Source organism: Anopheles marshallii, chromosome X, assembly GCF_943734725.1.
Source record: "Anopheles marshallii chromosome X, idAnoMarsDA_429_01, whole genome shotgun sequence".
In the NCBI taxonomy this organism is placed as follows: Eukaryota; Metazoa; Arthropoda; class Insecta; order Diptera; family Culicidae; genus Anopheles; species Anopheles marshallii.
The window spans coordinates 14,579,063-14,606,479 of NC_071325.1; the positions used below are offsets into that span (position 1 = coordinate 14,579,063).

Below are 27,417 nucleotides of genomic sequence, written 5' to 3' on the forward strand. Positions count from 1 at the left end.
ATAAATACTGTAATAGTAATAATAAATCGTTGTTCGTGTTTTGCTGGTGTGACCATATATTCGATAGGGGGCGTTAATTATTCATACATAAACGTATCGTATCATGGGAAGTTGCCTCTACGTTATCCGGGTCGTAGTTAGAGATGCGTTGTACCGCGTTGTACATAGTTGTTCTCTTATGTTGTTGTTGGGTCTTATTCGCATCTTGTTTGTGATGTAGCGAGACAGCTTGAAGTAGTCGAATCTACTGCTTGGTATTTGAATTGTTTAGGTAGCTCAGACATGTTGTGGTGAAGCTGAATGTGAAGTACTACTCCAATAGCTCCTGAAATACAAATAATTCGGTGCTGTGTTTTTCTTTAACGGAGAACACACAAATGGCTTAGGTATATTTGTTGCATGTATTATATGTGTTATATAAATTAAAGGATAGTCTTCTAATAGTGCGCCTATGAATACAGTACAGTTAAGTTCGCAATCTCGACAATGATGATAATGATGATGATGAAGAGTTAAAGCGCCAACCGACTACTCTCTCAGCTTCCCGTTTCCATCAGTACCACAGTGTTGAACCCCCCATCGCTTCTCTACCCCGTACATGTCCAGCCTATTCAGTGCTTTGGTTGCCGTTCAGTGTGCGCCGCTGCTCGAGCGCCTTCATGTACTGGATGATGTACTCGAGCTGATTGATCAGCTCTCGGTAGATCGTCCAGTCGCGCAGCTTCCGTTCACTTTCGTCCAGGTACGAATCATTGATGTCGATCGCGTGATCCTCCCGCAGCGTCTGGAACAGGAACTTCTTGTCGATCACCACCAGTACTTCGAAGATCTCGCACAACACCTGCTGCAGGCTCTGGCGCACCTCCTCCCGCACCTGGTTCAGCAGCTCGATCTCGTACCGCTTGTACTTTGCCTTGTTGTGCACGTTCTCCAGGTCCTCCTTCATCTTCTCGATCCCTTTCGCGAGCCGAATGTAGCGGCGGTACGAGTCCTTGAGCAGCCGGTAAAAGTCACGCGTCGCTTCCTGGATCGACATGTACGAGATGCGCATGTAGATCGTGTCCACAATGTCGTTGCGAAACTTCTTCGGTATGCGTAACCCATCGTTGTAGATCCACGGTTCATCTCGACCCTCCCATGTTGTGTGGTGCCGATCAATCGGTACGCCGAAAATGGTTTTTGTCTAGTTAGAGAGGATGAGAGGGAAAGGTGTTCAGCCTCGACGGTAGGGACCAGCCCCGTGGTGAAGTAATACTTACGTAATTTCTGATCGACACCTCCATCGTGCCGAGCGATGTGTTGACTTGATCGCGCATTTTGGCGAGGTCAACATTGATTGGTGTGCTGATTTTAATCTCGTACGGCGAGGGATACCCACAGGGATTCAACCACATGCGTTGTTCCGGTGTTTGGCCATGCTGTTGATGATGGTGATGGTGCTGCTGCTGTTGCTGTTTCGTGTCTATCGATTTCGAATCCACCGAGAGTACCGCCATGCTGAGAAACACCGCCAAAAGAACCTCGTGCACCACTGTGTGGAAGAATCGAAGATGGGCTAGGTCTTTTTTAGAAGAGGAGTCCTACCACGATTTAAAACTATTTTGTTTGTTAATACAAGAGATTGTGCATGTCGAGCTCAGGAGAGCAATCAATAATTAGAACATCGAATGAACCTGGAATAATTCCTCTAAGCTCTTCAATTACTGATATCTCTGTCGGGTGAAGTTTAATCTTCCAACAATAACCCGTTTCGTGAATGTCGATGCCGAGATATCATCGACGGAAAGAGAGAGTAGAGCAAAGGTAGAGCCGAATTAAATTTTTATAGAGGCCAAAGTCTGTATAGTTCAGAATATATAAATAAGTTTAAAATAAAAAAAATGATCAACTCTATTCTACGGTTTTTTCTAGAATTTCCCTTTCCTTAAGCTTTAATCAAATCAAATAGGAGATTTATTTCCTAAAGGACCTTTATCTCTAAAACCTGGATCCTTCATGATCGGGACTACTATGTTAAGTATTACTTATTTACTAACCAAACGATAAAACCCTTTCACGGCCTAGGACTACTTCAGGAGTCCTCTAAACCAAGTGCAAGTGCACAGATGAGCACTTTCGTCAGGCAATCCATTATCCCGGCCTTTCTGACGGACGCAATCTTTCTATGTGGAAGACCTACGAAGTGGAGGTCTTTACGGACTGTGTCGTTCAGTGTCATTCTTATGACGTGACCAGCCTGTGACAGTGAGTTCGCTGGGCAGCTCATAGAGTTCGTCATTGTAGAGCTTCCTTCATTGTCCTTCCACACATACAGCGCCAAAAATCCTTCTGAACATTTTCTTCTCAAAAGGCTAGAAGGGTTTCGTCAGTTCTGGAGAAAGTCCATGCCTCATAGGCGTATCTGAGTACTAGACCTATATAAGTTCTATAAAGGCGTTTCCCAGATTCGTTCAGGTGCTTTGAGTAGAAAAGTTTCCTCAGACTGTAGAAAGACCGGTTCGGAGCTAGCACGCATCTTATTATTGACGGAGCTGACCATTGGTCCAAGATAGGTTAATTTTTGAACGACTTCACAGGTGTGGTCACGTATCTGAACAGCAACTGTGCGTTAGTTATCTTTTATTGACGTTCTATGTAAATAAGTTTGATCTTCTAAAAATCATTAAAACACAAATGATTTCAGTCTTTTGACCCACCATCTTGAATATCCTACTTTTTGCCAATTGACTGCCACATAATGCTGAATTGCTTATGATTTCATAAGAAAAGTCATCTTTTTAGTAAGGCTATAGCTAACAGAATTGACCCACAAAGTTCGGAAAATTTACACACAGTTCATAAGGAAGATAGAGAAAGATGCTGGACTATTCCCTCAGTGTTATTGGAAAAGCGGTTGTGAAAAATGTCCTTTGCATCCGATCACCATTGGGAGGAATTTTGACCTTGAAACCAGAACCTTCTGGGAGACCTATCAGCTTCTGCAGGTTCTTCTTCACTGTTTGGCCGATTACCTCGACCTCAACAAGGGAAGAAAAGATCCGACAATAAAAATATCTTCCATCAGCTTGGATCTTGTCAAACATGCAGTAAAACTATAGCTTTATGTCTCTTTTGGTATATTTGTATTAGAATTGAGAAATAGAAGAATTGAAGAATTGGAGTTTTCTGTACCAGATACTTCGAACCAACTTATTTCGAAGCTAGTATAAAGCATTGTTCTCCTTTTTACAGCTTAGTAACCTGTCTTTACCGAGCTAGAACGTACGTCAACTAGCTATCCAGGTCGCTACTAGGTGTTGGCGTCTAAAGGACGCCACGAAGCAGCTTCAGATCCAAACAATTTGGATACCAGAACCGTATAATGATAGCGAAGGAATGCGTATCATCATGCGTTTATTCGAGAAATGTGCGCTTACCGCGCGCGATGCGCTGTTAATAGCTAATGGTGCAAATTGCACACCTTCAAACGATGCTGCTGGGGCGTCGTAAGTGCACGATAATCGCCGCGACAAGATTGCTGACGGTGATTGCGTCGAGCGCTAATTAATCGCAGGTATGCTGTAGGTTCGTGTAGTCGCGGCGGAATAATGAGTGTAAGCATAATCCTCACCGCACTCCTTGGTGGATGACCTTTTCTTTGTCAAGGGATGGGAGGTGGAGAGGGAGGGGGGGGGGGGGGGGGGCTATTGAAAGAATGTAATTTCTCTCAATGTCCCAGTCGTCCCATACAGATAGGGAAGCATGTGCGAAACAGACCGTCAACCACGTGGTCGCTTGGAGCAGTTGGGGAGACTTTCGTTTGAAGAGACTTGAACGCTATTTTCGAAGACTCTCAGTAACGCTTTTTGTAGTACGGATTGCAACAGTCTAAAAGCTAACATAAATCCCCAAAAATAATCAACTCGCAAGAAGTGTTATGTCCAATGAATCTTTTGAGAAGACTCATTCATGTGAAACTTTAGTGGGGAGTCTTTCAAATTAGGAATCGACTATCAAAAGATTCATGAATCTTCAGAGCAGACTTTAAGTGCAATGACAAGGGTTGGGGACATGAATCTTTGGTGATTCATGAATCTTGGATGAATTATAAATCTTTGGTGATTCATGAATCTTGGATGAATTATGAATCTTTGGTGATTCATGAATCTTTAGGGAATCATGAATCTTTGCAATAGAGATTCATACTCAATAATGCAGTTGAAAGATTCATTCTGATTCGTAAAGGTGAATCAGATTCACCCAGCACTAGACTCGGTACTCGTCATCAAGTAAGAGTCACGCACTCCTAACCTATTTCCCGAAACCTTCTTCGTCCTCGTTGCTTGGACAGCCATGCAAACACCAAAGCATCGTGCTCGTATTCAATCATGTTTTGTGTGCGCGTTCTTCCCCCCCCCCCCCCCCCCCCCCCCCCCCCCGGGGGGGCACTACCATTCGCCTCCGCCCACACGCGCACGTGGTTCGATCGGTACTTACATATCATGCCGGGGCAGAGCATTCTGCACCAATCCTTACGCAGCGGTACACATTTACCACCACCGTTCCGGTATGTATGCAAATGTACATTTATATTGTCGTCTGGATGACGTACGCGTACGACCACCAATCGTACTGGATTCGTAACAACATCCGGTGCGGTGGTGGAGTTGGTGTTGGTGGCACCGGTCGCGGGCCTGTTGCAAAATTCGAACTGCCGCATTTCGTCGGCTGGGCCGTGCCGGCTGGGAGGCTGCTGTGCGGGTTGGTTCGATCCACTTCCGGTCGGACTAGCGGACGGTCGCACCGTACGTCCGACCCCTTCCGGCCCGTCGATCGCTTCCTCAGATCTGCGACGTGCTGCGTGCGGTGTGCTCGGTGCGACCGACATGCTGACCCATGCTGTCGGCAGGTTGGATGGTGTTGGATGGTTGGCAGCAGGTTGTTTGGGCGGATGTGTGCTCTATCCTTTCTTCGCTACGGCTTTCGCTGGTATGCCTTTAATCAGACGGATTGATCGATCGCGAATTATTAATGGTGAACCTCACCGGGCACGAATTTATTTCCACTTTTGCGCGGCAATTGCACTACACACATACACATACACACACGCAACATTTTTGTTACAACAATCGAAAAAAAAACCTTAACTGAATTTAAATTAATCTCAGACATTTTACTAATTTGAACGTAATTTTTAACCTTTTTCGTAATGTCAATAAAGGTATTCTCTAAGAAAGATATAGATATCTCGCAATATTCACAAAGACCTTGCGCTAATATTGAAAAGCAATAATTTGGCGCCATTTTGCACCTAAATGTTCCTATCCTGGCCGGCTATCGGCCGTGTTCCACGCGATCACAACTTCCCCGGCACTCTCCCTGCAGGCACTTACCCCTTTACACGCCTAATCAACACACACTCGCACGGCAACTGGCCCCGAAAAGCACGCTCTCTTACAAGGCCGGATATCGAAGCTGCGATGTCATCGGTGTCAGATACAAATCATAACTAAGTAAGTTTCGTCCGCTGTCGATCGCATAAAATACTCCACCCGGGCGGCCGGTGTGCTTCGGCATTTCTTTTAACCCCGCCGTTCCAATCACCTCCCCCCTTGCCGCACTCCCGCGCCCCACCCGCCTACCGCCGCTGCATTTCCCTGCGTGTACATTGGAGTTTGCTCCACCACGATCTCTCCCGTTGCAGCACATGCATCCTCGCCGGCAGGTGCGTGAGGATGAACTTCACCTACACTTCTCGCTCCCCTCCAACCCCTTCCTTCCCCCCCCCCTCTCATTCCGCCACTCCTACCCACAAACCTCCCACGGGAAGGCACGGTAATGGTCAAGGCACGCTGACAAACAAGGCGCGAAAACATTGCGGCACCCTCTACCACCCCCCCCCCCCCCCCCCCCCCCCCTTCCCCCCTTGGCTGGGTGGGAAAGATACGTGCGAAGCGAACAACCCGAACACGTATATAGAGAGAGGTGCCGCAGCGACTTACTCTGGATTCTATGCGGATTCCGTTTATTTAACACATGTTTTGTCGCGTACTTGCTCTTTGCTGCTTGCCAACAAGCATGTGGATGTGAGGGGAGAGAGGGGAGGGAGGGGGGGGGATTCTGTTTTTGGCTTTGTTTTATGTGTCGCTATTGTTCCCTGTAGTGGAGTTGGCCGTCGGTGTGGGGCCTAGCTGGGGCGGGCGAAGCGTTTCACTCAGTAGCCATGGTGGCTATCCAACATCCTACGCTTCTTCTCGATCTAATTAGTGTGAAAATGGTGCAAGCGAAGAGGAAAACGACGCGGAGAGGCGCGGGAAAACACGGATCACTGCAGCCAGCTAATCAGAAGTTTGATAAACCTCCCCACGTCTTATTGCCGCCTTCTTATTTAGGCTTCGCCGAACAACAGAAACGATCGATTCTGCTAAGATGTTGAGGTTTTCTATAATTTCTTCCTTTATTCTGACAAGGTCTGACACTAAATATGATGTTAATCTTCTGAAATGTATTCTGGGTCACAACGTTTTTAAACAGCAAGTTAAGATGACATTAATAAACATTTCTCTTCTTGTCTGCTTCAATGATCTTTTATTTAGTATAAGCTTATGGTATTGAGCGACAAAAAGAGTGCAAACACTCAAACATTTCCCATTCTCATCCTTGTCCGGTAGAGTCAGCACACATCCCACCGTTGCCATCGACACCCGAACCGGGCGCTCGCAGCACACTGCAACACAGCAAAGCAGTCACTAATTATGGCCAATATCTGCGGAGAGCCAGGTGGAAACAATAATAAAACAGGAATCAGTCGAGTGTAAAAATAATTGCACATTCCTTATCAATGCCCGGGCTGCACGGCGTGTTACGTGCTAAATTGGGTTAAAGGGCACAATTGCAGCTAATATTCGTCATTAGCGCACGTGCCAAATGCGCCATCAATTAGTTTGATGACGTTGTGCGAAGGAAACACACAAACCAAACGAATAGCACGCGAAACCAACCCAAAATCGCGGGCGTAGTTTCTTCGCCCATTAACACATATTTTTGGACCGGTTGGCATGATAACTGGCGATGTTTTTTTTTGTTTGCCTCCCATAAAGATATCATTAGCAGGTTGTCTGGGGAAGGAGTGTATTTGCTTCTAATTTGCAACGATATACGTACTTACTTGTCCGAGGACTCCGCTGAACTAGTCACGGATCCAGTACCGTCGTCTGACAAAGCATCAGGGTGATTCAATGATCAGATGATGATGAGGATGATCAGGCAAACCGTCAGACCATTCTGGTCCGGCCACGCTATCGCTTCATCTCGATCTGGGTCCAACTTAACTCTCCGCTTCTATGCATGTCGATGGCACAATAAAACTTTACGTGCCAGGTGGTACGGTATCATTTACTTGGCGTAAGGCAGTCCATGAGAGCCTGATTACATACTTGTCACGCACTTCGTGTTCTTGGCCTGCTGCAGGAGTCCTCCGAAAAGGTGCGCCATCTTCGGCCAGTCAATAAGCCTTTCTGGCGGACGCATCAACGCCATCACTTCAACTCAAATTGGGGCTACCATGCCTCCTCTGTCCGTGTGGACGGCCTAAAAGGATTTTACGAGCTGGGTCGTCCGGTGTCATTCTCATGACGTCATGTCGCCACCGGAGCCTGGCGAGTATAATCCACTGTACGACAGTTAGCTCACCGTACAGCTTGTAGAGCTCGTCATTGTAGCGGTTCCTAAATTGTCCTTTCACACATACAGGGCCACAAATCTTTCTGAGTATTTTCCTCTACACCGCAGATAAGAGGATTTCATCAGTTTTGGACAAAGTCCATGTCTCAGTGGCGTATGTGAGTACTGGAACTATATACGTCCCAGCTTCGTTCGTCGCGACAGGTGTTTTTAGTAGAGAAGTTTCCTCAGACTGTAGAAAGACTTTTAGATAGTCAGCGCTCTAGTGCGTATCTAAACTTACCAGTTATTGTAGGTGCTGACCGTTGACCCAAGATAACATTTGAAACGAGTTCAAAGGTGTTCCGAACGCTGGCTGCTTCGCACGGCTTCGACACATCGCTGTCGCTTCATGCGGCAGCCTGTGGATGTGGTCGTGTTGGCGGCGACGTACACTGCCAACGAATGCTACCGAAGGTGCAGAGGTCATCGCCTCGAAATAATACCGGTGACGCTCCCATACGGGATTCGGCTTTTAAACGTGTAGGTTGTTGTTTTAATAAAGTAATGTGTTAAGTTTTGATGTTCAAGCGTTTATGTCTTGTGTGCGTCCGGATGAACGAACAATCCGAAACTATTCCCCCCACCAGGACGTAACAAAAGGAGCGGTCATGTATCTGTATTTATACGCTTCTGGTGCCACCATCAACTTGGTTTTTAACCGGGATTCTACAAGAGCTCATTGCGTCGTACAGTTTTACCCTGGCTATGCTAGCGTATGCAGGTTTGAAGTCATTGAAGGGATGGCCCCATTTTTTCCAAGATTTGCATTTGGCAACGATCTGTTCGAAGAATTGTGGTGATTCCTCCATTGTTCTTCCACGTATACGGGGTCCAAGTTTCAATGTGTTTTAATTTCAAACGCAGCCAAGAAGTTTTAGAACAGAGTGTATGTTTCAGAAGACTTTAAATGAGTCTTTCTCCTGTTTTGTCTGCTCTTGGTTACGCATGTAGTAAATCCGTTTTCAGGATATTCAATGACTCATCCACCCACATCTACTTCCGATATCTTTAGTGTTGCGCTTAATAAATCATTTGAAAAAAATCATTCATATGAATCTTTAATGAGCAGTCATTTAAATCAGGAATTGACTCTCTGAAGACTCATTAATCCTCACAGCAGTGTAGGATAATGCCCCTAAATAATAATAATGAGTCCTTAAGCGAAAAGGTAGTTGTGTCCCTATTTTTGGCAACCGATGACAGGGTTGTTGGGGGGATGCATGACGCACGTGAGCTTATAGCTGGAGGTCATAAATCTTTGGTGATACATGAATCTTTGAAACAGAGATTCAGTTCAAAGATTGATTCAGATTCATAAAACTGTCCAACATGAATCGCCCAACCATATATATTTTGTAGGTTGGACTGTTCGTATCTTGTTGAAGTTTCCTGGAACGTATGAGTGTGTGGAGTTAAATTTTGTCCCGAATCATGCTACTTACGTTGTTATCAGAAAAACGATTACATTCAAAAAGCTGACTTCTTCAACCGCTTCGAGATCGTGACCGTCAACTAATACTGTGGTCATCTCTGGTGAGTTCTATCACGGTCAGCCAAGAAATTGAAGAAACGAGCGAGAAGAAGCGCGTAACCTCTGTCTTAGGTGAGATTCAAACGTTTCCAATAGCGTGTTCAACATCCTAACTTAACTGCTTGCTTATCACTATTGGTAAACTTTCTAATTATTAACTTCAACCTATATCACATAATAACTTATTTCTTTCGGAAGATGAATATTTTGAAAGCGATTAATGTACAGCTGTCTAAAAAGTAAATATGTTTGTTTTTATTAATGGATGGAATAAGAACGAACACTGTATATTCAATGCTGCCGCATGAATAAGCCGCATTAGGCGTAAAATAAAGGACACTTTGATTGAAAAAATATTGGTGGTGAGCACTTATTGTTTATAACAGAAAGTTTGAAGAAGGGACCGAAAACCACTGTCACGTATAATCTAGCAGTGGTAAGTCTATTAGGACGCGCCTGAGACAGGATGCAAGTTAGGAAAGCTTTCTTTTCTGTGCATCTTTTGTTTAACCGTGTGTGTTAAGCAAGTGATCTCTTATTGCCTCCGTATCCGTGTGGAACAGAGTGGAAGCGTCGTTGCAGAAACAAGCGAATAAAATCTTGAACAATTTCAACTAAATTCCACTAATTACGTATTCAACATTCAAAACCTTCATACATTATGATGCTTGCACAATGAGACTACCTGCCAGTTGCGTTCACTATCCACCGGTAACGTTGACGGTGGCGTACAACTTTAACATAAACTAACTCTTCTCACTTTCAAACGATAGTAATACATAGTCAAATTATTATAAGAAGGCACTTATCATTTTGCTTGGATTCTGTACTACCCCTGTTGCTTTCTAGTTCTAATACTGACAACCAATCCGACGTCTAAATCGCGATTTACGAAAGTACGACACTATGGCAATGGTTGCATATTGTCAGTTGAAAACACACGCGGAGACTACATTCACTGCGTGTTATTGTACAAAATGCAAAAAAAAATATTAAATTTAATAGCTGCTAATACTCTTAACCCTATACAGCACCAAGATCCAATGGTGAAGCGTTTCATATTTTAAGCATACTATATTCGAATCGTTTGGCAAGGTACAGACACACCTTCAAATACCTACAGTAGTATACCCTTGTTCCGTATTCCCTCCCCATTACGTTTTCGCCCTTTACCGACCTATTCTAATATTGTTAAGTGACGCGTATGGTAAATCGTCTTCAGCTATCTATCTCTCGTCTACGGGTTTGTGTTTCTTTTTAACCAGAAGTCATCTTTATATAAAAAAATATAATAATTATTATAGTTACATTTCTAGCCCATTCAGCGCTCACGTGTTTCGCTGGAGATATCGTTGCGGATATCGCTGTCTGTGATAAAACCCGCAAACGCTGCGTGAAGCAAACGCAACACGAACCTTGCTTACCGCGTTAAGTAACAAATGTACGATTCCTCCCTCCCCGATATCACTGTGGGGTGTATATGGGATGGGGGCTATTGGGGGAGGGGTAAGAAAATGGCACAATAGAATGCTCTGCAGTCTGGTGGTTGCTCCAATACCGGTAACCGACGATTGTTTCAAGAGCGACGGCTGAGGAACGGTTTCCGTTCAGCCGTACCACCACCGCTGCCGTTCGTGTCGTTCAACTCGTCGTATGCGCCGCCCCCGGACGGATCGCGACGCCGCTCGAGATTACCACTGAGCGTCGGATCCTCGCCGGTATGACGATTCCGGCGGAAGAAACCGCACCGGTACAGTATGTACGTGACAGCGATGAGTACGAGCACGCCGGCAATCGCTGCTAGCAGTATGATCCACCAAGGCACATTCATCGCCACGATCGGCGGTCCCATCTCGGGGAAGGCTTCGGTGCGCACCGTAAGGCTTGTCGGGTGCAGTGATTGATCCATCAGTTCATCCAAACCGTCCACCGTAAACCGAGCACTCGAACCGATACGCACCATGTCGACGCGCGCATAGTCACCCACCAGCGTGGCATTCCACAACCGTGCCGTGATCGTAACGAGTGCGTGCGCTTTCGGGCCAAGATCGTGAATTTTGCACACAATGCGTACACATTTGGCCGTCTGGCTGGCACAGTCCATCTGAACCGCACCGTCACTCGTCTGGGGTCGCAACACCATCGCTCGATCACGACGCATACGGGGCGCTCGCGACATTTGCGTGTAGTTGGCACGCTTCGACGTCCTGGCAGTGGGGCTGGACCGATCCGGGAGACCGAGTGGGTTTACCAGCGAGACCGCATTGCCCGGCACCACCGCACCGTCCGGTTCAGTTTTAGGCAGCACCTCACACGGACTACCACCTTCACCCATAACGCCGGACATTTCCAACATTGGTAGCGCATCGAGATAAAGCAACCATTTGCCCTGTGGCTTATTGTTCGCTACCTGCAGCGGCCAATCAATCTCCAACCGTACGTTTGGTGCTCGCCAAGGACCGTCGTTGTATATCTAGTTGAACGAAAGCGTGTGTATCATTAGTATGTGTGCCGGAAGGTGGTTGTGGTAACTTGCCTGATATTTGTGCTCCACTGGCATGCCAATTTCATCTAACGAATGGATCGCACTCTCACCCATCACTTGCGCATCGCCACCACCGTAGAAAACCTGTTCCGGCAGCGCTTTGCCACTGATGCTAACTTTGGCCACACGCTGGATGTGTAGGTTAAGGGCGGTGCGTGTCTTCGACCCCGTATCCCGTGAAGTTGTGTTGACAAAAACTGCCATCCGGACGGTATGCGAGATACCGTTCGGTCCATTGCTGTAACCGTACTCCTCCAACGAGCGGGCATCGAAGCGAAGCGACAGCTGCACCTCACTGTCACGCTTCAACGGGTTACCGATACTGCAGTCGACCACCGTTGCATTGTGTGCACCGCAAACCGACGAACCCTTACGGATTGAAAACGACATGGAGTGCGAGAGAGCACACCGTTAAGAGGTTAGATTGAGGGTTTTTTGTGTGCTTTTCCCATTAACCTCGATTAGGAACCTACCTTGGAACCGGCGTACGTAAGCGACGAGTCATGCACCAAATAAAGGTGTGTTTCGTACGCCGAATCGGCCTTGTTCTGGATGGTGAGAGCAACCGTAAGTGTACGATCAAGTCCAACCACGAGCTGATAGTCGTCCCCGGCATCATGGCCGTGACCCCGGGCCAAACCAACCAGTGTCGCACTTTGGATGGCCAGAGCGGATCGACAGTAACCATCCACACCGCAATCCTTCTGGAATGGCATGATGTACGTCCGTTCGGCGGCAGTCTGGTTCAGTATCGGTTCCAACCGTGGCAGGTCACGTTCCATTCGACTGCGGGCCCGACCCCGACCATTCTCACGCTCCTCGTCCAGCGTGTAGCTGATGCGGAACTGTATCGGGTTCTGGATGTCTCGCGTACCCTCCTTTAGATAGGCGGTCACCTCGTGACACACTGGTTTCCCGTTCACCGCCAGCCGGAACCGTCGTCGAAGTACGTTAGTGCGCAGAACGGTTGCACCGGTTCCCGTGTCGTTACTGCCCAACGGCACCACATCCGTGCCAAAGTATACGCGCGAAAATTTGCGCTCGTTATGGAACGTTTCTGCCTGTATGGTGCAACGCAGCTGAAGCGTAGAATCGGCCATCACGTCACCGTCGTTAAGTGACGCATCATCAACGGCACTGCACGCACGGAACGTGAAGCTAAAATGCAAAGGAATCGTATTAGAAAATATCGCACAATTTATTTAAAAATCCGCTTGGGGTTTACCATGTAACGTTTGCAGTCGGATCGCTCGTGCAACCGGTTCGCGTAGGATCTATGGAGGTCGGTTCGGTCGATTGCTGCTCCTCGTACGTGCGAATGTTAATGATCGGACGCGCAAACAGTGCAATGACACGATCGCTAGCGTATGAACCCACGATCAGATCCGGGTATGAGTTACCGTCCAGATCATGGCCACCCGCAAGGGAGCTTCCAAACGTTTGCCACCTGCCCGTGAACAGATCGGCCGGATCGATCGTTTGCACCGGTTCGGGCGACAGTGCGCCATCCTTCGTGCCAAAGTGTATGTACACCCGGCCAGTGCCGGATGATTCGTACGGTGCACCGATCGCCACATCGTCCAACCCGTCATGGTTCATATCGCCACAGTTGGCGATAGCCGTACCGAAACGTGACTCGAGCCGGCCGGTCAACCGTTGGTCGTACTGCTGCACAAAGCTACTGCCACGGTTCAGATATACGTATACGGCGCCACCATCTGTACGGTTGAAATAGTTAGGGGCTCCTACCAGTAGGTCAAGCCGTCTACAAAAAAAAACGAAGCAAAGAAGAATTAATACGATGATTATTGAAAACAACCTTTTCATTTTATAGCGTACACAGCACACTAATGATATTTACTTTTCGATAAACTTCCCTCCCTACTCCTTTCGTATCAGAATTGTTTACAATTACATTTATTGTTGGAAAAGCAGCATGAATTAGGAAATATTCGAAATTAATAAGTTATTCAAACATTCTTTTTATATATATCTTAAGAATGTTGTGTAAATTGAAAAAAGGTTATCCATATAGTTATGTTACGCACTAGGGCATGTCAAACAAATTCAATTGTTGTCATTCCAATCTTTATCAACAACATTCACAAGGCGACGCTGGAGGCATATTTCGAACATAAGCCTCCGATATCGGTTATTCGATATTCTATATAGATTATCCGACAAGTTTTCCTTCTCCCTGAGAATAATTCATCAGGCTATTGATTTTAACATCAGCCTTACTGGAAACATTAGACAATTTCGATACCACCAAGCCAAACTTCATCCCGCTGGTCGGAAATTCAAGTTTATCCATTTACTTCTGCCACACCCTGCATTATTATGCCAATCCGATGTGCAAAACCTTCATAAAACTTGCGCCTTGAAATGGTCCCTTTTTACCACGACTTTACATCGTAACAGTACACTGCAGTGGGGATTATTGCCAAACATTGAGTCTTTTGAACAAATATTGAACCGAGCGCTCTCACACACCGTCATATTGCCAGAGTAATTATAACTGGTGCGATATGCTGTATGTACTCGCTTATCAGTAAAACTGATAAAAAAGAAATTGCTGTCGAGGTATGTTTGGAAACACTTCTGTTTACAACATGGATCGATGCTATGTGTTCGTAAGATCTTAACGAAAAAGTTACAACATGCCTTTACCGAGCTGATCTTTCTAGAGGTGACGTAATCCTAGTGTACATTGAAAAAGATCACATTTGTTTAAAAGTAAACAAAAAATCATGATCCCGCGAATGATCACACGGTATGGTACGTGATTCATGAATTTCAAGCGTAAAACTAGTAATTTTTCCAAGGTTTTGTTATCATATGCCCCGCTTATCTGCTAGATGCAAAGCAATCATTGGAGAGGGGGGAAGAGGGAATGAGGGAAGGAAATTAACATAACATGAATCAGATAAAAATCTATAATCCCTTGCGGTTTGAGCCCGAATTTGCCTCTTACCCATCGCCGTTGATATCCGCCGATGCGAGCGTACTGCCGTACCCGGATCCAAACTGTTCGCCGCGCAACGACACGACATGTTCGAATGGGTTCGGCTTGTTCCGGTTCGTAAAGATGACCACCTCACCGTTGCCCTGGGCGGCACGCGGTGCACCGCCCGCGTACGCCATATACTCGCCGAAAAATCGGCCCCCGGTTACGGACATGCCAAGATAGCTGTAGTTAGGTACGGGCGAATGCAAATTGTCGTGCGGTGCAAAGTATTGGTACTTGTCACGCGACAAAAACCCACCCTCGATCGCAACGTTAAACAGTGTGCCCTTCCACGTCATTGCTCCCGGGGTCCCGATCAGGGCGGTACCGTCCGGTAGTACCGCGCCGGACGTGCCGGACTGGCAGAATGCATACTGTATATGCTCTCTCTCGATCGACCGACCGCGGCACACCTCGACCGCGAACCCGAACGAAAAGTCCTCATTCAGCACGTAGCAAACGCCCTGGCCGAGATAGAGGCCAGTTGCGTTCGGGCCGGACGCTGCGTACGCGAGCGGATTGTTGATCTTAATGTACCGATGCGCACAGACGAAGATCTAGAAACAGAAGAAGGTAACGTATTAGTACACATATGCATTTGACCCGCGCAGCAGTAAATCAGAGGCGTTCGCTTTGAGCGCTTACCTTGTTCTCTTGACCACCCGTTTCGACCGTCACACCCAACCACTGGTTGTTCTTGATTTCGTCTTTCCCGGGCGGTTCTAGGCGCTGCTCGTGAAGGTTATCTGAGTCACCCGCACCATCATCATCGTCAATATCGTCCGCTACGGAGGGAACACACATATTACTACCAGCATAGTTCACTTGTGGCGATCAGAGCATTCAGTGCGTTAGTTGCAATCAAAACAAATCAGGAAAAATAAATAAAATACAATCAAAACGCACAATGCAAACGTAAAACTAAATGGTAAAACCAACATACGAACTAATAATATAAATATTTAACATTCGTAAAATACACAAAATACGTAACATAGCACAACGAACAAAGTTTTTTGGTTCTGTCCAACCAACATTCGCATTGTCGACAGTCAAATACACACACACACAAAAAGAAACGGATGCGACCAAGCAAAATGCTGTAGAACCTAGATTACTATAATGAGGTAGGGAAAATTTAAAAAAAATAAAACAACATCTAGTAAAATGCACAACATCTATGCAGCAATGCGAGCAATTTAAACAAACTCTATACTAAACTATTTTACAACACTCTAGTTTGTGAGGCATTCTTGTGTAATGTGTAAGTAATAAAAGCAATCCTCTTAAGAAAGAAGCCACTTAAAAAAAGTCCATTCCATAGCTGGTGATTGATAAGGTTTTTTTTATATTAACATAAACGGGGGAGCGGGTGCATGCACAGGGCATATGGCAAATGAAGTAAGATTTGGAAGCAAAAACGCACTAGAAGGTAAAACTAATCTTTACCGCCTACTCACGCTCGTTTCGCACGTGGCGTGCCTCGCAATACGGCCCTATACACCCTACTATCGGACTACTATCGGCAAACAATTTGCTTCGGAATGGTTTGTTTTGCTTTTTGCATAATAGAATAACATGAAATGTGTACAATGTGTGCACTATATAAATGGGAGGCGAATTTAAGTACGAGCGAGCAGCAGCCATGCGGCGAACAAAACAGTTAACAATATACCGATTTGCACTATTTGGATTGCGAAATAAAGAGAAAGAGAAACATTAATAAAGCGTCGTTTCGCCAACGAAACAACGAAATGTATGGGTTTTGTGTAAATATTTTTTCCCCCCGGTTTCATATAACAGTGTGTAAAGTTTATGAAACTTTAATGTATGTGTATGTATGTGTGATTTGTATGTATGTATGGAGGAAAAAAAGAAATAACAAACAGATAAAATTAATCATCCAAACTAATAGAAACGATGATAATACAAAAAAGGGGGTAGCAAACGAGAATGAAAAAAAAGGAACCTTAAACTTACGCTTACTGTACGCATCGCGAAAGGGAACGTACTTTCCGGTGGGAGCTTGGGTGTAAAAATAGGGAAAAGGGCAAGATAGATAATGTAGTGGTGCAATAAAATTCCAATTAGCTGCGGTGAGAAAGCATTAGAAAGGCACAAACAAAAATCCTCCCCATCTTTAGCACATTGCACCAAAAACACTTCTGGGTGGTTCTATTTCTTTCTTCTTTTACGTAGCATAAGCTTCCGTACAGCCGTATGTTGTATGTATCGTGTAGATCTCATTCGCGTATACGAGCACCGGAGAACGGTCCCAAGCTGGCATTCCTTTGCGGACAGAGGGAGCATAGGCATGGCGGTGCGGTCTGAGAAGGTGCGATGATCTTTGGCATCATGTAGCGCGAAACATAAAACCGTCCCTCCTGCACATTGCGCTTCATCTACCTTCCCCTCCACAACATGTGGCGCCCGGGAGCAAAGATGCTTGCACAGTAGTGTTTGTCATTAAAAAAGGAGGGGAGGGTTTTAACGGAAATCTACGTAACATAAACAAAAGGAACCTCTCTTTCTCTAGCGTTTTCGCGGCAACAATTCGCCAAGCCAGTACACATGCCTAGTGACTAAATAGGTGGGGGATGGAGGGAGGGGGAGGGGGGATGTACTCGGATGCACCGGATGCGGTAACCACAGACAGAATTTTAATGTTCAGGAGGTTTTTGAAGAGTTTTGATATAAATATAACTATATCAAAAACAATATCAACACCAGACGAAACCACACATACCCTCATTGTGCGGTGCGCTGTGGAGGGATTATAGGGATGAATGTTTCCGAAGACATCTGGAAATAATTGGACCGATATCCATGATGAAGATGAGCTGCTGCTGCTGCTGTTGTTGATGTTTCACTAGTTTAACGATGATCTCATCCCGGCTTCGCTCAAGTGGATATGCTACCAATAATAGCAAAACGGTTACTCAGATGCTGCGTATCCTCTTTTACTTGATTGTTCCAAAATGTGAGCACGACGTTGGGAGTGAGAGTTTTCGTGGAGTGTTGTACGTGCTGTTCCTCCAACATATCTAGACGTGCATTCACTCGTGACTTTGAGCCATTATCTCGCTTATTCGAGATGTTTTGATTGGAGTTTTGAATGTTGCGGAAGCCTCCGGCGTTTGCGGACATTAATTTCCGGAGTTCTCGATACTGGAGGCGCCGTCTTGTCGCGTGTAACCGAAGCTGTGCGTCTATGTGCTGAGAGGGCTACACATTTTAGCAAAACAGGAAGCATCACTGAGTCATTCCAGCAAAACTACGTACATGACAGCTAAGAAAAGCCAGCGGAGCTAATATTTCTGTGTTTCTCGTCCACAACCGATTTGGGGCGATAATGTGCTACTGTGTTTCCATCCACCACTCAACCAACAAGCACTACGAACTTCCCCTAACCAGCCACTAAAAACGTACCCAAACGAATCCACAGTACGCCTCTATGATCGACCCACGCTTTAAAAATGCCGGCAATAATTCCGACACCGGTACTGTTGGGAAAATGGAAAAATTGGCTATTGCGATGTGGGGCTTCTACTTACTCCGGTGACCATCGGTGATGACCTGCGTGCAGTCGTTCGAGGCAAGCGTTATCGGGCACCGGTACAGTGCACCCGATTGGTTCGTACCGGGCTGCAGATTCTGGCCGAGCGGTGCGCCCACCAGCATCCTACGGTGGCACGGTGGTGTTTGAAACAAGTTTTGGGATTTTTTTTTTTGCAAGAAGGAAGAGAAGAAACGAGTTACGGGTTAGTGTGTCTTCCGTTGCTCGCATTATGCATGCATTCTCCGGTGCATGACTCTGGTGTGCACCGTCTCCTTCACACACACGCATTTTGTGTGTGCGTATTATTCATCCGCACCGTTTCTCGCTGCGTTATTTGCAGTCACAGCTAACGGCAAAATGCACCAGACGGGACACCTTCACCACTTACTTACCAGTTGGTTACATTTCCGGCCGCTATACCACCGCGCTGGCTGTGACCGGCGACTGAGTAACCAAAGTACGAACCCGGCAGTCCCCGTTTGTCCAACAAATGGCGCGTTTCGAGGTTGAAGGTGGTTCCGCTACCGACCAGCATCAGCACGATCGACGCAACCGACGCCACCACGCACCGTACGCCCAGGTGTGTCATTTATCGCTGATAAAATTCCGCCTCGAACGAAATTGTGACAGCAAAATGGCAACTCGATGGGCTGTGCGGGCTGCTTCTGCCACTTCAGCCGCTGTAACCAGCGTGACCCACCCACCTTTTAGGGCCAATCGCCCTGTGCCCTTTTCTTAATTGTAGAAAAAAAAGCAACACCTTACTCTAGAAGACGGCACACGGGACGTGGACGATGGGATGGGACGGGAGCTGGGAGAGGGACAGGGAAAGGGATAAAAGGTAACACACAAAATTCAGCTACTAAAAAGACATCACTTTCATTCACAAACACAAAACAACCAGTCGCAAGAAACTGAAGAAACAATAAGCAACACTAGCAACGGTGATGGGAATCTTTAACAAAATAAGGGAAACAACAACTAAAAGCCCTGCAGAAGAAGCACACGGTTGGTGGCGCTGTAGTATGGCGCAGCCAGCGCTGTGTGTGCGTATACGAACGTAACTGAAGAAGATTGGGAGATTCTCGCCCGCCCTGACGGCTCTCAATGAAAGTTAAATTTGTTTTGCATTTGTTCTTCTCCCTCTTTCATATGTGTTTGTTCGTTCCTCTTTGCCTTCTCGTTCGTTCGCACAGTGTGTAGGCGAGCAACGCATTCATTTTGTGAATGTTTTACTTCATCTCAAATAAATAAAAGAAATATGTTTAATTAGGTATTCCACGTTTACTATATAAAACCACAAAAAGTGTACTTTTTTAACACGATAAAAAATCAAAAAAAAAATTTCCAATTATCGGTCAAGGTCTTCAGATATTATCAGCTATTATTAAAGATATTCTCCTTTTAGTTTATCTCTTGTTATTCTCAATACTCGTAAATTAGTTGAAAACAACGAAAATATGGCCAAAAAAATACTACTTTTTAGAAAATTTAAAATTTGTGCATTACAATTTTTATTCACGATTGTGAGGATACCCTCCCGCTGTGAGCCCTCGTGCATTTAGCATCTGTCAACATGTGGTTTGCTTCGTTTACGATACGTAGTTTACTTCGCGATCGAACTTTCGATACTTTGAAATTTTTGTTACTGTTCCATTTTTATTGTTTTCTAACATTGTATTCCATACTATTTTGTGTTTGTTGTAAGCTGGTGGTGTAGTTTTGTATTATGCGGAAACACATAATAGAGAATTATCGCAACTTCACCCAAAACAACAATCGCACGAGGGTACCGCTTTGAACGTATCAACTGTCAAAATTGTGTGAAGTGTGTATGTACTCCGAACGCCGACATCAGAGATCATAGCAGCCAGCGGTGCAAACGCATTTTCACGACGCGCACGTTTTTCCTTGACTAGATATAGTTCCGGTATAGTTTCATTGCCAAAGAGCAACAGAAGAACTTCCACCGGTCGTGCCCTTTGTTAAACCAGTTTGCTTTCCTTCTTCCCGGCCCTGTGCAAAAGGTAATTAGAAGATAATCGTAGCAAGCCCCAACAATATTGTGCGTAGCGATTCCATGTGCCTGGGAGCGGTTCCATTGCGGCCGACGCTAAACATTCGGTAGCCCAATGCTGCGTCCTCGGATCGCATTGGGAACCGATTGTTACAACCCGGTACAAAACTATCATTAAACTAACATACCGGCCAATGTAAGACAAACCATAACCTTAGAAGGTCGTAAAACTTGAAGTAAAATTTTGGGTGTAAAATCATGACTTATACAGCAGTGTTAATACCTCATGTAAGTTTATATCTGTCTCACCCTCTTATCAACAGCAGAATACATTGCAGCTAAACGAACTGCAGCAGAACGGACAGCAGCAACAACCACCAATCTCAATCAAATATTCCAGAATCGCAACACCATGAGCGAAAGCACATCGACCGCAACGACATCGGCTTCGAGCAGCGCCGAGGATAACGCTCGTAAGGTACAACAATACAAAGATAACCTCATCAATCGCGCCGAAATACTAATCGTAAAAGAGTTCCCCGAGCGCATCGTTCGCCTGAATGCCCTGCTCGAAACACCGCAGTTCTCCGAACGGTGCTTCACGGATGTATATCAGGTATGGGAGAAAACGATGTTTTGCTAATTTGGACGGAACACTCATGTAATATTCTGTCGTTTCTTTTTCTATGTCCAGGAACTGAACATTCCAGTCCCGGAACCAATAGTATTGGACGGAGAGGGTCACGCGAAGCGTCCCCGCCTCAACTCAAACGCTCCCTCACCGGCCGATGGAAACGGTACGAAGGTTCACGCGCTACCGTCCGGTCGGGTTGACTGTAACAGACCGATCAGCGAGCTCGTTTGCATCGTGAAGCCAATAATCCGTTCCTTGGTGGAGGACTCCAATCTGCTGAAGATGTGGATTTCCTTCATGATACCGAAAATCGAAGACGGTAACAACTTCGGTGTATCGATTCAAGAGGACACGCTGGCGGAGATCCAATCGGTCGAAACGGAGGCGGCCGCATTCTTCGACCAAATATCTCGATACTTTGTGTCGCGTGCCAAGGTGGTGTCGAAGGTGGCCAAATACCCTCACATCGATGACTATAGACGTGCTGTTGCCGAGCTTGACGAGAAGGAATTCCTCAGCCTGTGGCTGGTGTTGAGCGAGATACGAAATCGATACTGCTCGCTGCACGACATCGTTATCAAGAACATGGAGAAACTGAAAAAGCCGCGCTCCTCGAATGCGGACAGCTTGTACTAAAAAGATGTAGTTCGTGCGGAACATGCGTACACTTCCGCATTTGCCTCATTTCCTCTCCCCAGTATCTAATATCATCCTATTTGTGTTAGCTGTATGCAGAGCGTGGGTCATTTCTTTACTGTTGCGTTACCCACAGGTATGCAGCTGTGACCCTTAATTTGCCCTTTCTTGTTTGCCGTTTAATTTTATTACACATTTTGCCAACCAAACCTGCTGAAAAACACTTTCAACCTACTCAGTACATAAACTTCATCGATTACATTCAACTGGTTGCATAGCATCGAAACATGAGGCCTCTGGTAGCGAGAATAAGTCTTGTATGCTATGACAACACGAAAGATCCCGTCCCCCGTTCCCGTTTCTGATTCACAACTTCCGCACAAGTGTAATAGATTCCGGCAAAATAGCAATAGATTATTTAAAAACAAACCCAAAACGGGTCCACGTTACGTATCAGATTATTAATTGATTATTATTTCGTTCTATCTTTCTCACATATATTGTACTCTTATCAAACTCCCTAAGGCAGTGGTCTCCAACCTATGGTCCGCGGACCACTTGTGGTACAAAGGATGATCTGGGTGATGGATGATGAAGGATGAGCAAATGATCTTAAAGAAATCTGATACTTTCACCAATCTTCTGCCATTTTTTGTATAGGCAGCCTCTGCTCATAGCCTGCGCAAGGGGGGCGCGATGAACATATGTTGAACCAAAGTGGTCCGCGGTACTAATATGGTTGGGGAGCACTGATCTAAGGTATTTAATATTACCTGGAAACTAACAAATAAATACGCCAGTCAAGACGAAGCGAAATCTTGAAAAGATTTGTTTAATTCGAAACGCACGACTTTCGGTATCTCACCCAGTTAGAGTGTTGTGATGATAAAACATATAAAAGAGCCTTCTGTATGAGATGCAGGTTAGCACCAGGGCACTGTTAGCCGGTATGCAGTATGGGCAAAACTGAACCTGGTAAGCTAGCGTGTGAATAAAAATGTAAAAAAAAAATTCCAGTCCTGACGTCTTCCGTTTGTATCGTCTTCAATTCGTGGTCATATAGGATTATCAGAAGTATCAGAGTGAGATATATGCTGCATTTCTTTTTTTGATGGGGTCTGCCGGATCGTAAGAGTTTGGGGAGCATAGTAAGCCAGATTCTAACAAGGCACCTTCGGATTTTGTTGCCCGAAGTTACTGATCGTACAAAAAAACCAACAGCAAAACTCTTTCGCATAATCCTGATATATGAAATTTTTTTATTCGCTTCATGCACGTTTTACAGTTCAAATAAAGCATAATGCATAACAACTAAGACGCAAGAGCCGGAGGGGGAAAAATACTTCCCACCGTGCAGCCCACTACTTGCTTGTCTCTCCTGGTATAATCCTAACTTGTAGATTGTAATAATAAAAAAAACAATATCATTCAAAAGTATGCGGTGAGCGGCAGTGTGTGTATCAAGTTTGGTGGCGTAGATGAGCGTATGAGTGAAAACATAAAACAAAAAAAAAAAAAATACACAAACGCACAAATATAAAGGAAAATGCTATCACATCGTAGTTCCGCACGCGTATCGTGGGAGTTGGGGGTGGGGGGCGGCGGCGTCTCCTACCTGGTACGGGCGGCTACCTTACGGACGCCAACCGCCGGGCTGACCCCTTCAGCCGGTTTGCTTTCCTCGTACACGAGCGGGATGAAGCGAGTGTAGTGTTGCCGCCCACTACCGACAGAACTGTCCGCCTGTCTCGTCAGCGGCCGGAAGGTTGGTAGTGCGATCCGTATCTCCGTCGTGCTGGGCTCGGTTGGGGCGGATGTACTTGGGGAAGAGGACGGTGTGGTGGTTGGATTGTTGCTGTTGGTGGTGGACGTGGAAGTAGGGCCAGCTGGCGATACGTTCCCTCCAGCAGGTGCCAGTAACAGATCGACAACCGTCGTGATCGTTGTCTCATCTCCATCTGGTCCCGGTGCCATCTTCGATCCGGTAGTATCCGTCACATTCCCACTAAACAGTGCGTCCCACGTGCGCCGTGCGTACCGTTCTGCCCGTTCGAAGAAAGATACAAGCCGCGACGGAAACAATTGCACGGTTTGGGCAGTGGGTGGTAGATGAGGTGGTTCTGCCATGGCTGGTTCGCCCACCGGGACCGTATCAGCGAAGGAACGCTTTTCATTCACGTGCAAAGGTTGGGATGAGTGACGCGGGATGCTGATCGCAACCGGCGTCCAGGAAAAGTGATCATGGCCGGGGGGATGTTTCGCACTGACCAGCAGCTCATCGATCGAGCTCTTCGGTGGCGACGGTTGCACCGTACCGGGAGGTTGATATAGCTCTTCCGCAGCCCGACATTCCGTTCCATCCTCGTCGCCAGGTTCGTCGTTTGCGTGCAGCAGTATTGGCTGCAGCTCAATGCGCACCGGGACATCTGCTTGCAGTGTGAGAGTGGCGCAGGAACCGTAAGTACGCTGATCGTCCGCCGTCAGCAGAATGGGACCGATGCGCCACAACTGTTTACCGACGCTCGAACGTTGCCACCAGCCGCCACGGTACGGACGGTAGGTGATGGTGAGCGCACGTGGTCGATGGCCGAGTGCCGGATGGGGTACGAGAATCGTAGTCAGCCACTGACCTGCATGGAATTCACGGTCCTCGCGGGCCTCATCCAAATGGAATGTTTCGTTGAAGGTGAGCAACGGTGCACCACCGCTCGGACCGTCCTCGATCCCGTTGCCCGTGTCGCCGCCCTCGAGCGTTAGCTCGAAGCGTCCCACCGTGCGCAACGGTAGCTCGTCCGGTGCATTACGCAACCGCAAACGGAACTGGTTCGCACAGTACGGTTCCTCGTCCCGTGTGCGCAGGTACAGCTGGCCGTATCCACCGACGTCCCGGCTCGTCGCATAATAGCCCATATGGCCGCAGGCGGAACTTGTCCCATTGGCGCCGCAATCGAAACATTCACCCGCCGCAAACTGATCGTAGCTTTCGCACGGGAATGCCGGAAAGTGGCAGCGTGGTGCAACGGAGTCGATGAAGAACTTGTACGCCCGCCGATGATTGCATAGCGAACGACCTTCAACCGTGGTCGGTGGTGCTGTTGGTGTGGGAGAAAGAGCAAATTGGGGACATTAAATAACATGACAACTTTAATTTTTGATTACAACAACCAAGGGTCACCAGCGTTGAGAGGTTAGATTGGTGTGGAATATTGGGACAAAAAGGAAGTTGAAGAATATTTTCATATTAAGGTGCGTTACGGCAATTGAAGGCAATGTCCCGTTTAATAGTTTTTAACCTTCATCGAAGATTATGGCAATTAGTCTACTTGTGGATTATCCATTACAACCATTACTTAGAGGTAAGATCGTCATTCTCTGATCTGATCGCGCATGTCGATAGCCTTGATGTTAAGCAAGGTAATCAACTCTGCGCGTGCAATTAGTTGCTGTACGTGTGTTAGTGATCGTATCGACACTTTCGTCGTTTAACCTTACCCCAGATGATGTCTGTGACGGCGCCAACGAACAGATTGGTGCAGCCGTGCTGGACCCGGCCCCCGTTTGGGTAGTAGTCGACCGTACCCATTGGCTGCCAGGAACCGAGCCCGCCGAGAATGAGGTTTTCTCCGTTCGAGTGGATCACATCGACGTACCGTGCATCTCCAGCGTCCAGTCGCACCTCGGGCGGCTGTGCTTCGAACAGTGGTCCGGCCGGATCCAGGCCCGTTATACGCCACAAACCGGCCGTATTGGCCGGTCGCTCCGTCGGCTGTTGGGCGGTCGTCGACTCCGTGCCCGTGTCGTCGATCGCACTACGCACCAGCAGATCGTTCGCACCGTCTGGGGGTGGTTCAACTGGCGGTGGTGTACCAGAACTTGCAAACTCTGCCCCGGCAAAGCCAGCGACGTGTGAGCCAAGGCTGAAACCGATCAGGTGCACGCGCGACAGTCGCAAATCGTTGTGCGTGCGCAGTAAGCGCAACAGCAGCGCTAATTGCCGACCGACCAGGCGTGTGTTGGCTGCGGCACGCACGTAATTCGGTAGCTTCGCACCATTCTCCCAGTCCACGCAGATTACCGTACAGTTTTCCTGGAAAAAGGGCAAAGGCTCATTACAGTTGGTTCAAACAAACGAGGAAACGGGGACTAAATAACGGTGCAAAATACCCACCACAGCCATGAGGGCGGTGCGCATCTCGTATATCCAGACCAGACCGCAGTTAGCGCCAAAACCGTGCACAATAACGCGCACGGTACGGTTGCTGAGATCTCCGAATGTTTTCAGCAGCGAGGAAGACATCCCGGTCGATACCGGAATCGATACGGTATCGTTCGTACCGTTTGCCCAGTACGCCGCCCCGAAACCGGCTACCACTAGCTCCTCGTACGAAAATTCTATCAGTGGTTTCTCACTCCTACAAAAAAAAATACAGAAAGATTCTTTCAGATTCTTCATTCTGAATCAGATTCACGCAACACTCGCTAGATACTTTAAGAGTCACTGAACCATGTATGAGAAACAATACTTAATTTTGCAGCAGTCAACAGTGAAGTTTTTTGGCCACACAATCCGTGGTCGCTTACCGATGCGTGGTGGTGTACACCAGGAACCGTGTGTTCACTTCCGCCGGTGAGGAAGGCAGCATCTCCGGCAGATGATCCGTCTCGTGAAAGCATCCGAGCGGTCCGTAACACACGACGGATGCATCCGTATCGTCACCATCGTCCGGGTCCAAATCGATCGGGACCGTTTCGTTCTTAGCGCCCTCCTTCGACAGTTCCTTCGCGTACAGATCGTTCCGGTCGGCACGCTTCTTACGCCGCCGCTGAGGATGCTGCAGATCCACCTCCTCGCGACTCGGTTCCTCCTCCAGCACCTCACCCCTTGTTCGGGCGTGCTGATGCAAACTTTGCCGCCAGGAGGCGATTGATTGCTGAGCCGCCAGTACCTGTTCGCGTTCCTGCGCTAGCTCGAGCGCGTCCCGTACGGACCACTGGTGTTGCGGGCGGGCCTTATCCAGCGAGGTTTTCACGGGCTGCGGTTGATCGGTGGCACGCGCACTGGCGGTACACCATGCCAGCAAAATGGCACACGGCAGCACGATCCGGGGTGATAGAACTGTCAACATATTGCACTAACACACACTGTACCGTCCGGTGTGATTGCGTTCCTTTGCCTAGCTGTGTTGGATTGGTGCACTCTGAGCGACGATAGCTTTGCGTACAGTTTCATTCGCACTGATCACGCTTTACTCCGGGCAAGTCCAGCCGAGTGTCCGCGAATGTACAGCCAGATTAATGGGGGGCCAGATAGCATCAGAAGACCAATTTGTGATGCTTCATGCGGTTGACTAATGATAACTATTTTCGCTGCCCAATAGTGGACCGTTTATCCACTAATCGTGTCTAACATATACAACGATCAACTTAATCGCGAAAAGCAGCAACAAACACAACGAAAACAACTACAAACCTCAACGTTGGATGGGAATCTCCCGTTTGATTTTTCCTACCGTTTCGAGCAACTTCTACGGCACAGTTTTTGGTTCCCTTTTTCTTCCTTTGTTTTGGTTCTCAACCAGCGTGACACGATTCGTAATTATCCCGCGGTGCACTTGCAAACTCAATCAAACTTACTGCGCCGTTCCAGCTTCTTTTCTCTGCTGGAAATCCATTATTTACGGTTCCGTTTCGTTCGATATTTTTTCTCGCCCGATCGTTTACCGTTTGGGTTGCAATGGTCTCGCAAGGGATGAAAAAAAAAACAAATGGACGGCTGATGGTCGA

General features: G+C 47.0%; 4 protein-coding genes across 4 annotated transcripts; 1 reads left to right on the top strand and 3 right to left on the bottom strand.

Annotated features, from left to right (window-relative positions):
- Positions 1-607: 607 nt before the first annotated feature.
- On the bottom strand, positions 608-4,867 carry LOC128710137 (uncharacterized). Its single transcript, XM_053805182.1, has 3 exons — positions 4,477-4,867; positions 1,260-1,531; positions 608-1,183 (listed from the first exon to the last, which is right to left on the bottom strand). The coding sequence occupies exons 1-3, from the start codon at positions 4,865-4,867 to the stop codon at positions 608-610; spliced, it is 1,239 nt and encodes a 412-aa protein (XP_053661157.1).
- Positions 4,868-10,811: 5,944 nt separating this feature from the next.
- On the bottom strand, positions 10,812-18,935 carry LOC128707951 (integrin alpha-PS1). The gene is made up of 9 exons (XM_053802912.1): positions 18,739-18,935; positions 18,342-18,469; positions 16,768-16,812; positions 15,433-15,572; positions 14,755-15,344; positions 13,006-13,545; positions 12,254-12,938; positions 11,772-12,149; positions 10,812-11,708 (listed from the first exon to the last, which is right to left on the bottom strand). Exons 1-9 carry the CDS (start codon positions 18,933-18,935, stop codon positions 10,812-10,814), a joined length of 3,600 nt encoding a protein of 1,199 aa, XP_053658887.1.
- Positions 18,936-20,775: 1,840 nt separating this feature from the next.
- LOC128708514 (proteasome activator complex subunit 3) lies at positions 20,776-21,633 on the top strand. Its single transcript, XM_053803496.1, has 2 exons — positions 20,776-20,979; positions 21,058-21,633. Exons 1-2 carry the CDS (start codon positions 20,776-20,778, stop codon positions 21,631-21,633), a joined length of 780 nt encoding a protein of 259 aa, XP_053659471.1.
- A 1,611-nt stretch (positions 21,634-23,244) lies between these two features.
- On the bottom strand, positions 23,245-26,759 carry LOC128710859 (uncharacterized). Its single transcript, XM_053805751.1, has 4 exons — positions 26,215-26,759; positions 25,802-26,045; positions 25,126-25,720; positions 23,245-24,725 (listed from the first exon to the last, which is right to left on the bottom strand). The coding sequence occupies exons 1-4, from the start codon at positions 26,757-26,759 to the stop codon at positions 23,245-23,247; spliced, it is 2,865 nt and encodes a 954-aa protein (XP_053661726.1).
- Between the last annotated feature and the right edge of the window lie 658 nt (positions 26,760-27,417).